This window comes from Orbicella faveolata, unplaced genomic scaffold (assembly GCF_042242905.1).
Source record: "Orbicella faveolata isolate gen_17 unplaced genomic scaffold, um_ofav_v1 contig_14, whole genome shotgun sequence".
NCBI classification, from domain to species: Eukaryota; Metazoa; Cnidaria; class Anthozoa; order Scleractinia; family Merulinidae; genus Orbicella; species Orbicella faveolata.
In genome coordinates, this window is record NW_028301541.1 from 11,175,670 (window position 1) to 11,188,068 (window position 12,399).

The 12,399-nt window shown below is 39.8% G+C and overlaps 1 protein-coding gene across 1 annotated transcript; it reads left to right on the forward strand.

Moving 5' to 3' along the window:
- Positions 1-3,067: 3,067 nt before the first annotated feature.
- On the forward strand, positions 3,068-8,666 carry LOC110069311 (uncharacterized). Its single transcript, XM_089286608.1, has 2 exons — positions 3,068-3,756; positions 6,696-8,666. The coding sequence occupies exons 1-2, from the start codon at positions 3,409-3,411 to the stop codon at positions 7,521-7,523; spliced, it is 1,176 nt and encodes a 391-aa protein (XP_089142734.1). The 5' UTR covers positions 3,068-3,408; the 3' UTR covers positions 7,524-8,666.
- Positions 8,667-12,399: the final 3,733 nt, after the last annotated feature.

The following is a 12,399-nucleotide window of genomic DNA, read 5'->3' on the forward strand; positions in this document are numbered from 1 at the left end:
CCAGAACATTACTCATTGGCACACTTTCGCTTTCTCTATCGGGATTTTCCATTTGTTGCTTTCTCAGTCAGCACAGATCCAGACTAAATCGGTGTACCGGATACATCCAAAGATAGGACAGGGGAGGAGTAGATTTTCCTTCAAAGACTACTGCTTATGGCGTCCCTAGCTGTAGAATTGCTGGCCCTTAACTTCGATTTCTATAATAAGAAGCAAAAATCCCCGGGACGACCAGTATACTTGCTGTAGGTGATATGGTAAGTCGTCACAAGGCCCAGTGTCTCATACTTGCTGGAGCTTAAATTGGTTATTGCTCTTCTTCTCTGGAAAGGATGATAATCACCGGCTCCCATTTATACATCTGGGTGGAGAGAGGCACTGTGAAAGAAAATTGCCTTTTCCAAGACAAAATGGCAACGCCCTAGTAACCAGGGGCGCTCGATGTGGAGTCCAGCCAGCTAGCCATTAGGCCGCCACCGTGCTATGCGCTATGCAGTTGCCAGTTTTGTACAGAATCCGAATGTGTTACTACGTTACATGTTTACTTCGGTCTGTCGTAAATTGATAAAATGCAACCGGGAAATGAATATCTGGCCAGCACATGGACATCTTGCTGGCTGGATTATTTATTTACAACAAAAGAAACTACACTGTATCTGCGATCAGTTAATTAAACTTATTAAATCTATTCAGTCTGTTAGTAAATTTGTTTCATTTGAGTGTGCTTGAAAGGCAGAGGAGCGAAAGTCTGGCTATTACAATTTAGTCTCCTGGAAAACTAAAAACATAAGTATACGGTGTCCCTTTTGGAAAGACGATGACATTTGCGAGGCATGAGATAACAAGCCATCAGAACCTGCTGTGACTCTCCCATTAGCGACGTTGGATCGAGATGTTACCCACCTGCTGGTCAAATTAAAGTGGGCACTGGTGGTAATAAACTGGCCGTGTTTCACAGAGTTGACAATTTCCATGAATGGAAGAAAGTATGAATTAAAGAGGATTGTGATTTGCCCATGTCACCGCCGAAAATGTACCTGTTTGCATGACCAAAGTGGCCATGTCAACACCCTTTCCCTCTAGAAGAAAAAAGAAATTGGAGAAGCCGAAGAAGGTTACCGCTAACGTTTCAGATAGCATATTTCAGGAGCTCGGCATTGTAATACCTATTGCATCCCTTAAGTATCCTAGGGTAGAGTGACTTCATGACATAAATTTATTTTGCACGTTCAAAGACGTTTTCACACGCCTTAATATCATTAATTCCTTCCACTGGTTCAAGGATTGTTGTTCCATCATAATCTGGATACACATTTGAACAAAATATCTCTATCTTAAATTGTCTACCCACCCACAATTCAATTGCTAACATTTTCGACGTCATATTGGACGTTGTTCCACTTGAAAAGTCGAAAGAGCTTGGAGATGAATTAAGGAGTTTCACCTGCCCAATATTAAATCACAGCGGAGACGCTTCGCGTGTCATGCTGAAACAATGTAATCTCCGGGCGAAAATAGAAAGTAATTTGGCCCTGTATTATGGGGCTTACTTACTTACAGTCTCTATCGTAACGATGGTATTCGTATTTAGAATCGATACCAAAGAGGAGCAAAGACCGAAGCTTGAAGAAAAGCACCTCTTGGTGTGTCGCAATTAAGTCGGAAATGTCAGTACCACTAGTCACACAAGGTATTTGTGACCTTCTGGCAGGGAGAAGGAGAAAAAAACTCACGGCTTAAAATTCTAACAATGGTAAATAGTCAGCTATGAAGGCACGTGAAGTCAGAATATCATAAATTCCAAAACTTGCGTCGTATTGAATCTACCAGTCCGGATTTCATGACTGCTCCATGAAGTCAAAACATAGTTTTTGCCAATTATAACAAAATTAAAAGAGAAGAGAAAGGATACTAAAGGAATGAAAAGGTGCCCAAAAAAAAAAAACCATGTTTGTCACAAGAAACTTGAAAACGTCAATAAAAAACAGAGAATTAGATGCGAAAACTCAAACTTGGGGTAATCATGCCTGACAAAGCAAGGTTGCCATAGAAACAAGGCAGAGTCCCATAAATAAGGCTTTTTTGCGTGTGTTTTTTGTTCAGCTTTTCCAACTTACTTATACACTCAGTAAACAACTTGGTTCATTGCATTTTGATTACTTTTCTTGTTATAAACGTATAAAGTTTCCCCCTCACCTACCAGTCACCTCGGTACTGGGTACAATTTAAATTCAAATCCGTCAGTAGGAAAATTAATTTTTAGTTTTTGATTTGGAAATATACATTTCCTTTAAATAATTTACTTTGCGATCAGTGATTGTTTGTTAGTTGTGCGGCCGGTGTCTAAAAATCTCTCCTAACAAGGAATTAAGACTTTGACAGGAAGTGCGTAGTAGGTAATTTGTCTTAAAGTGTTTCGTAGTAAAAGCCTCAACCTTAGTATTTTTTTCTTGATATTACTAAATTAAGGATTGAACTTTGCAGGGATACTAAGAATTTACGATATGAAACATGGGCATGGAAAATATGCGATCTGAAAAACAGGCCATTTCCGGTTGCTTCCCATATGCTTCAAAAAGGACCAAAAAGTGATAACAGCCACAGGCTAACGAAAAATTCCCGTGAGCTAATGTTTTCACCCATATACGCCTAAGGATACGGCATTACAAATATGGTTTTGGCTTAGTCTGAAATTAATTGTACTTTTCTAAAAGAGAGATTGAAAGGTGGCCAAAATTGTACTAAAATCAGCCTCAGGGGACCCCTGAGGGGCTGATATCCAGAACTCGGCTAAAAATGGTCGTTGAACCTGAAACTTTGGCATATTACATAAATACACATAACGACTTTGTGAAATCGGCCGACCTTCATTTCCAAGTCTGCCCCGGTCTCTCAGGCAGAAGCTCTTAAGTCACTTAGAATATGCTGTGTTTAAAAAAGAACACTGCGAGGAAAAATACATTTTTGTGAATAAATCGCGCGCAGTTCGAGCTTTTGAAATAATTTATTTGCATAGAATTTGCAGATGAAATGGTAATCACTGATCACGCATGCATGATTTGACGTTAGAATTGTTCTTTGGGATAAAATCGTTCCTTGAAGGTCTACGCTAACCTTCAGGAGTCTGATCTAAAGGAAACAGCATCTAGCCCTGTATCCACACCAAAATAATTGCTGATATTAGGACGTAATAAAGTAAAAGGTAATTCAACATATGTTATGTGATTGACGTTGTCAAACCACAGAATTTGTTTAATGGCAGGTGAAAACTGTTCAACAGCCATTTATCGGACTTGAGCCAACATAAATTAATCATGCTACATAAACTGCGTGGTACCATTGATGAAAATGCAGATTCTGTCCTTGAAGAGGGTCTTTTACTCACGTTCTCCTGAGAAATAGTGAAACATGGGAGCGACAAAGATCTTTCTCTTCGTATCAATAATCGTTGCCAAAAACAATTTGGAGCTAGCAGCCACGGAATGCAATGGAAAATGCGAGTTGAGCCACCTAAATCACCATGAAAAAGGAATTAAAAATCGCGCCATGGTGGGTCACAGTTTTAGAAACTTTACACTACCGAAAACTTACGATTGCCATGTAAAGTGCTTCGATGAAAAATGCGGATGTCAAGCATTCCAGATATCGGGGCAGCGCTGCGAGTTGTTGGACGAAGACAGAATGTCGGCTCCAGATGACTTTGTTAGAAAAGACGGATACGCATATTTTGACATGAGTAGAGAATATGTTGACCAGGTATGATATTTTTAGTGTTTTCGTTTATTTATTCTTCCCTTCCCGACTTATTGACGATGAGAAACTCATCATGGACAATTAATTTGAACAAGAAGATCCGAAAGAAATAAAAGAAAGAAAGGAGATGGAGTTCTTTGGCAACATACGTCGCCGTTGAAAAAACCTACTCAAGGATACGACGGGACAGAAAGTAAATCATCTAGGGCAAATGCCTAATGTAACCTGACTTGGTTAAATTTTTTTGGCCCTCACTGGTAAAATTTGGAATTCTTTAGCAGTCTAGGTTATGTAAAATTCGCTTGTCAGTTTTAGTCCTCCCAAGAGGAGTGGACCACCCGATGAAATAAATTCGAACCCATGAATGTGCTACGAAATAATATCTTTAGTTACAATGCAGTAATGCCTCGATCGTTGTTTTGTTAGCTGCAGATAATTCTGCTATTTGGCCACCTGTCGGGAACGTTCGCAGAGCGACAAAGGTTTTTTTCCTTTTCGACAGACGCAAATTAAAAAACTAAAGAAGCAGTGAATATTCGGAAAAATATCCGGAAATGATCAGAAAAAAGTGTGGAAAAGACAATGTTTTGGCAATGACGAAAATGTTAATTTAGTTTTCGGACTATATAAGTTGGTTTTTCTCGCGACTTCTGTAATTTATATTTTATGTTCTTTTCACTGACAATGTATAATAAAACAATAATTGAATTCGGTTTTTCGTGATATTTAGAATAATTTAAGTGTTGGCAAGTGTTATGAACCTCAGCCTTCAGCTTCAGCTGACATTATCTGCCAAGACCTTAATTCGTATAGCAAAAGTAATAAAATTGGGTGGACTCCAATTCGGTCTGTAATCATATGAGTGATTAACACTGAAAATTGGACAACCAACGCGACTCGATTACAAAACAATTCAACAATTCCAGGAAAAAATCAGACAAAACGAAGCCGATTTGTCATCCTAATGACAAAATTTACCGGGCCGCAGAAAAAACAATTTGTAAAAGGTTTTTGGAATATAGAAGAGTATCCATTCACAAGGAGGAAGGCCTTGTTATTACACACCTTGTTATGAGCCTTTTGGGATATCTTGTTATTGCACTCCTTGCTATTGGAAACCTTGTTACCGGAGACCGTGCTTTTGAAGACCTTGCTGTTTGACAGCTTGTTATTGAGGACCTTGTCATTGGAGGCTTTGTTATTAGACACCCTAGCTAAACGCGCTACAATTGAGTGAAAAATAGAGCAGGGTATTTTTTTTTATTGCTGTGATTATTCTGGATATAGCAAATAGCCTCATCCAATGACTTTCATTAACACCGGCCACAACAAATTTAGTATGGTTCTCTTATTATTACACGTCGACGTCTTAATTTCTATTTCGTGATGATCAGATAATTCTAGATAGTTTGTCACCTGTCCAGAACGGCCGAAAGATACAAAGCTTTGTCCGTTCTGATCGCGGAGTACGAAGAATGCAGATAATGTTAACCAATGTTAACTCGGGAAAAACAATTGATTCAGGGAAGTAGCCGAGAAAGTTTTAAAAGAATATCTAAAGACAAAATAATAGACTCATTAAAGTAACACTAGTTATGCAATGCTTTCGAGTAGTATTCCATGAAATATCCCACGAGTCACTTCCATTTTCTCAGTATAAACACGAGCCTTTCCTTGCATAAGTTGGCGCGCCTGAAACAGTTGAATTGGCCAATTCAGAGGGCGGGAAAACTGTTCTGTCCGGACGTCAGTGTAAGGTTAACAGGAAAGGCATCGCATGCAGTCGGACAACCTTTCTCAATAGAGAAGGCACTAAATATAAATGAAAAGAGATTTAAAATTTTCAAACAGGAACCAACATTTTTCATTTGAAAATTGCTGTTACTCTGCTGTTTTTACGACCGTTTGGATTTATAATTCCAAAAACCGTGGACGTTTTGTGAGTCCAAGCTTTTAGTTTGGCACCAGAAATGTGTCACCCGCATCCGGCAACTCACTCGTAGTTCGTCGAGTGTCGTCAGGTAGAAAATAGCTGTGTTAATTTGAATAGAATGTGTTGTTCCTTGTCATTTTCATTTCATTTTTCATTTATTTATTTATTCCATTCTAAAATTACAAAGATAAATATAAAGTAGACAAGTAAGAGGAGAAATGGAAAAGGGCAAAAATATAGCAAGCTAATTAGATGCTCTTGTTTAATTGACAATAATTGGGGTAAAAAAGTTAACATAACATAGGAGAGGAAGAGGTGTGAATTAATTAATACTGAGCAAAATAATACTGGAAGAGTGCTTTTTTAAAACGTTTTCTAGTCGCTAAGTTACGTATAGATAAAGGAAGGTCATTCCAGTAGTAACATCCAATAACAGTGGGGCAAAATTTCCTTATATTTATTCTGGAGAAACCGGGATTTAAGCTGTTGTAGGGATGCACTTCGAGTAACGTAGTTAGATTAAACCCAGAATTTTGGAGTTAAGTAGTAAAAGAGGTCAAAGCAACTTCAGCATGGTCTTTATCTTTGTTAGCTGCGAACAAAAAGACTATTACTGTCTCGTTTCGGTATAGGACAGTTCAGTCACCGTATCAAAGGTTAGGCGCCGGTATGCATACCAAGAAAATGCAAGTGACTTATAGGATATTCCATAGTATACCACGAAAGAGAGTGTTGTATGACTATTTTATACCATGCCATGGAAAATACTGAATGCGAGATACGCGTGGCGCGCGATGGGAAGGTTGGGTGTAATACCGTCGAATATACAACGGCTTTCCAGTATTCTGATTGACTGTATTTTCTATGGCATGGTATAAAACGCCTCATAATCCAGCAAATATTTTCGCTCGTGCGCGATTGGTCTAGACGCGTCACGTGACCTAATATTCCTCGGCTAAAACTGGGGAATATGTAAAAAAATGAACTAGGACTAAATTGCCCTTTTCAGATTTCTGTGGGAAGTGCATGCTCAGAAAAACCTTGTACCAACCAGTGTTGCAGCCAGAATCCGTGTCTTCATGGAGGATCCTGTACGGTGTTGTGCGATCATCCCAAACGCAAGTTTAAATGCATCTGCATAGGGGAATACTTCGGTAGATTTTGTCAGAAGCGGAGAGCACGATCCTGCAAGGAGAAACTTGAAATGGACACGGCAGCCTCGTCTGGAGTGTATGCTTTATTTGATCCGACGAACATCTCTATCTACAAAACCTTCTGTGATTTTAAATCTGAAAATAACTCTGTTTGGACTCTTGTCGAGTCATTCAGCCTGGCTAATAACCACGAGTTTGCCAACACGCCATTTTATGTGGACAACCCTGACAAGAAAAAAGCCTTCAGTTGGAATAAGTTCCGTTTAACGCTATCCCGGATGGACATGATTGCCAAGCACTCCACTCACTTTCGAGCCACATGCAATTTTAATACCGATGGTCTCATTTACATCGATTATTTAAGAGCAAAATTTACTGATATCGATGTGATGCAGTTAAAATACGACGGATGTAAGAAATACGAATACATCAACATCCGCCGCTATGGTTGCGAAAATTGTACCGCTGACTTTGTTCAACAAGATCGTTGGCACGCACATGTTGATTCATATTATGGATCGTTTTATAAAGGATGTCAGCTGAAAAGTCCCCGAACAGGAGCAGTGAAAGACCCAGGAGGGGAAGATAATTTCGGTTATTACGAAACAGTAAACCCTGTCCATAGGTGCTCATCAAGTCGTGATTCTACGACGCAGTGGTGGTTCGGAGAGCAATTAGAGTAAAGTTTACATTCCTAAGAGCAACTCTCTGTAACTGTGTAGAACTTGACGACAGAATTTCTTTTATTGCGTCAAAAAAGACCCTTTTTGTGAACTGTGTTACAAACATACATTATAAACACAGTAATTTACACTTTGATCATCATCATCATCATCTTGAAGTAAAAACGTTTGCCGCGCAGTTTGAAAAATACAGATATCACAATTTAATTTACAAACCAAATTTCCACTTATTTGAGAGGGTCTTAACTCTTCTAGTATACGAATATCTCGCCAAGTAAGACGTATGATATGGTTATAGGATATCTAAATGGTTTACTTGGCCTGTGAAAATTAAGCGCGCAGGAAGAAAAACTATGAAGGGCATTTTGACCAATTGCGCTACCTTTAGACGGCCGAGCGAAAATTGCATGGCGTGACGGGCGTTGAAGTCGTTCCGGGTACACGTACAATTTATCTGTTCACTCGGGATTGTTCCCTCTTTTTTTAAAGAAAAAAATAAGAGAACTAATATCAAGAGATAACCAAGGAAGAGGAAACGATGCTTTTTCTCCATTTATTCACCAAGGTTGCTAAAATTTGAATACAGGACCGATCTTTTCACCTTGAAGGCCGACATTTTGCCAAAATCTTCTGCTCGGTCCGATTTCTAGAGCTTTGTCATCTATAACCAAGGCTTATTCTAAGGTATGATTTAAGTTATTACACCGATAAATGATCAAAACAAAATGCTAAATTTTGCATAAATTCCATCGAGTGGTGTTTCGAACATTCCTAGATTTCACCAAAATGTGAATTCGCTTGAACATTTAAAGCTTATTTCTGAAAATAGCTCACCAAAAGGGCATTTTTGACGTAATAAAAGAAGGTTCGAATTTTCGGTCCTGCCGCCATATTTACAGTAAATTTTTGAACGTAGTAACCTTCCCAAACTAATGGTCATCCAAAAACTGAATAGCGACTTCAACATAGTCAGTTTGACTTGTTATGAGAAAAAACGGAAATAGCAACTACAACAGGTCCGGCCAAAATATTCTGATATTTGTCTAAGGTTTTAAGATAACTCTTATGTTACTCTCATTGTTTTGAATAATCTCAAACTACACAACACGAAAGCAGTAAAAAACATTTTTATTCAAGAAAAAATTATGCTTCGGTAAACTTTTAATCCCGGGATAGCGTTACCTAGCTTCCGAACAACCCCGCCCAGATTATAGCAATTTAACCTGACACGAGCCCGTCATCCAGCCAAAAACCAGCACTTGGTCAGTGATCAACTTGAAAAAACTCGATCTCGATAAGTTCTAAACTTGAGCTCGCGATATGGATACGTGATACTGGTAAGCGGATACTTTGTTTGACAGGTGTCAATCGACCATAACATGGATGTTCAATTATCATTCTCAATTCATCCAGTTAAAGCAGAGAAAATCACAACCGTGCAAGAGGTTTGGAAATTAGCATAGATTTTGTCGATTTTTCTTCTCCGTTTACTCCGTAGTTTATGTTTCGATCGAGAAGATATATCAAACGCTCGAGACAGTGTTTCATCGACTATCTAAACGCCTCGAATTTCGTCAAAAATACTCCGCTGCGCGTCGTATTTTCAACTTTCTTCTCGGTGTTTGCACATCCCGATGAAACACCGTCACTCTCACAGTGTTTGATATATTACAAGAAGTACGCTATAAATCATGGCTGCATGTCTCTGTCAACCTATGAGCTGGAGTACGACCGCCATCTTGCGCTACTCCGCCGCCACCGCCGCCGTTTTCGTCGTGGGTACGCGCCCACTAACAATACCGCTATCCATGATAACCATATGCACGAGAAAATCAATTCAAGGGTTTCCTTTTCTTTCTATTAAAGAAATAGGAAACATATACCGTGTTTCTATCGAGTTATAGAAACACGAGTGGAAGTCGAGGAAAAGGTTGTTGTTATTCATCGTGGTAGATGCAATAATAATTAACAATTATTCCATGAGCGCGCGTTGGATATGAGATGGTAAATAGCCAACGAGGCCCGTAGGGCCGAGTTGGCCATAACCAATTTCATATCCAACAAGCGCGAATGGAATAATTGTTTTATTAAATTCGGTACGTTTGTATTCTTGGAAATATAGCTTAACTTTATTGGATTTTAATTTTACAAAACGACCGGAAGTCGATGTGACAAAAACAACAACAAGTGGGAAATCACATGACATGCGCGCCGTTTGTAAAATTAGTTGAATGAAAAATTTGAGAGCGAAGCAAGCGAATTTGCTGAATGAAATTGCAATCAAGTAGAATTCGAGAAACGTCTATCAAATGAAGGAGATATAACCTTGGTCAGAAAGTTTGAAAAGAGTTCAAGTTCGAGTCATGGAGAAGAGCCAAATAATTGTGCACTTGCACATTGCCATTGTAATAATGCTGCGGGAAACTTTGATCGCCATGTGACACAGACGTTGTGCCAAAATTATTCTCTGGTAAAGAACCGGGCTTACTTTGGTTCAGCTCAAAACACTCAACTCCTTGAGGTGTTTTTCGCAAGGACAGAATATTTGGCGCTAGCTGTCGTTGATTCTCTCGTCGTCGTCGGCCAAAAAAAGAGACTGAGATGAAACTAGGTCGTCCTCTGTAGCTGTGCGGGATTCTTGCTCTCGGCTGATCCGAGCTTGCTTACTGGAACAGTTCCCTCATCTGCTCATTGGAAACTGGTTTCTTATGGACTACGCCGGCAATTATGCCTGTTTACCTGCGGCCTTTTACAAATGCATATGCTCTAATAACTTATTTGCCCGGTCAGAGATAATGGAAAACGGTTTGTTGTGCGGCGGCGTGCGAAGGAAATGATCAACTGGCGGCTTTAATGGATTTAATCAATGAACTTTTGCAATTTACGAGTCATCTTTCTTCCTCGCAGACGAGTAAAAACACTTCAACTGAACATTCAGTTCTTCTTTTGACATTTCTTATATCGGTTTCGAAAATTTGATGCTACCAGGACCAGCAAGCCATTCTGTTCAGGTAAAATTTTGTTTTTGTTACATAATCTTCATGAATGCGTAAAATCTCGCCGGTCATATTTTAATTTTGCAACTTCAAGGGAAACTTAACGTTTACGTGCCGTTAAATATTCTTATCTCGAGCTTTGTGGCTTTTTTGTTGTTACTGGGACGGCATTGTCCATAATTCCCTGTATTTCCTGTGTAGATAGCTCACCAAATGTGCTTTTTTTCATCCATTTTTTTTGTCGACGAAACTTCGCTTCACGCGAAAAAGCTCATGCTGAGCGACATTTGCCGCTTTCATTTCCATATAAGGTCAAACGAAGGTATAATGGCTGGTAACCGAGATCCAGTGAACCAATCAGAAAGCTAGAATTGCATTATCCGAGGCTGAGAATTTAATAAAGTGTATTATCGTTTGTCTCACGATGCAGTCACTTGAGATGTAGATCGCGACGTTTCGACTGCTTACTGCTAGTCTTCTTCAGGCGATAAGGTCGACTGATTGCTCGGTATCATTTATATCACAAAGGTCGGCTGTGATTGGTGCATTTCGATCCTCCTATTGTTCCATTGTTCCGGCGAGTAGCTGTTCCCTCAGTGGTCCGCTGTTGTACCGTTCTCCTGTTGTTGTGTCTCTTGATCGTGGGTATCCATGCTTCAGGAATTTCAATTCCACTATCCCTGTTGATGTTGTTAGGGTGAAGTCTTCCTTGACTTGAATAGCTTCCTTGACCCTACGTGTGTACCAGTGAGGATCGCGATCAATAAACTTGACCTCATTCTAGATAGGATAGTGGCCGGTCTCGTGGGTGTGTTCAGAAACGGTGGAGGTCTGGGTACGGGCGAGTCGCATATTCCTGTCGTGTTCTTTGATCCTCTCCTGCATAGATTTCCCTGTTTCGCCAATGTAGACTTTGGCGCACTCACAGGGAATCCTGTAGACAACACCATCTTGTTCAGCCGGATTGACGGTGTCCTTTGGTCGCACTAAGTGCGACTGAAGTGTCGTGTCGGACTTAAAGACGGTGCGAATGCCTTGTTGTTGTAGGCGCTAGGCAGCGGCGGAGAGACTCCGAAACTCCTTGGACATAAGGTAAAACGGCGGTGGATTTAAATTCCGCGACAGACTCTCTTCTTGGGGTTGTTCGTGCCTTTGTGACGGGTGGAAGTTTGGGAGAACGAGAAATGCTGTGGGAACACAAGCCGCAGACGAGTGTTTCCACAGCTTTTTCGAGTTCTCCCAAACTTTCCGACGAGTGTTTCTATTAAACAATTACATTATTCGCTCTCGATTTCTATCGCGTGATAGTTGACGAGGGCGCAGTTTTAGTATAATTCTACTAGTCGTTCAAAGCTTTATCTAAATCCTCTCCGCAGACACTTCGAAAACGTGAAGACGTGGCCGTCATTTTGTTACAAGGACATACTGCTACGCTACTCACCATCTATCACAGAATAGATACTGAGTACCGTAGCCAATCAGAGAACGGCATTCGTGATAGAACGCTAGTAGATTTATACAAAACTCGACTAGAAAGACAGAACTAGCACGAGCTGTTGACGTAATGATGGCGCGAGCAAAGAGAATTTACACTTTGATAGTCCAAGTTAACAAGTTGTTTTCCTTTTTTACGTCGCGGTGTTTTCTAAAAGAAATAGAAAACATGTTCTCCGTGTTACTATCGAGTTTACTGTTACTATCGAGTAGAATTCTACTAGTATACTAATGCAAACGCTGCAGTCTGATTGGCTGCTTTTCCGAAGTTTTGGAAGAAATTTTAGATGTAAATGGATAATTAAATTCCTGAGAAGACTAAAAGAAGGACATAAACAGATTCATGACTTTAAAAACTTCAAAATTATTGAAAAACCGGTGCGCGC

Excerpts from the sequence above, each read along its gene's own strand:
- LOC110069311 (XM_089286608.1), top strand. The coding sequence starts at position 3,409 with ATGGGAGCGACAAAGATCTTTCTCTTCGTATCAATAATCGTTGCCAAA. Across the intron at positions 3,757-6,695 it reads GTAGAGAATATGTTGACCAG|ATTTCTGTGGGAAGTGCATG; the intron begins GTATGATATTTT and ends TGCCCTTTTCAG.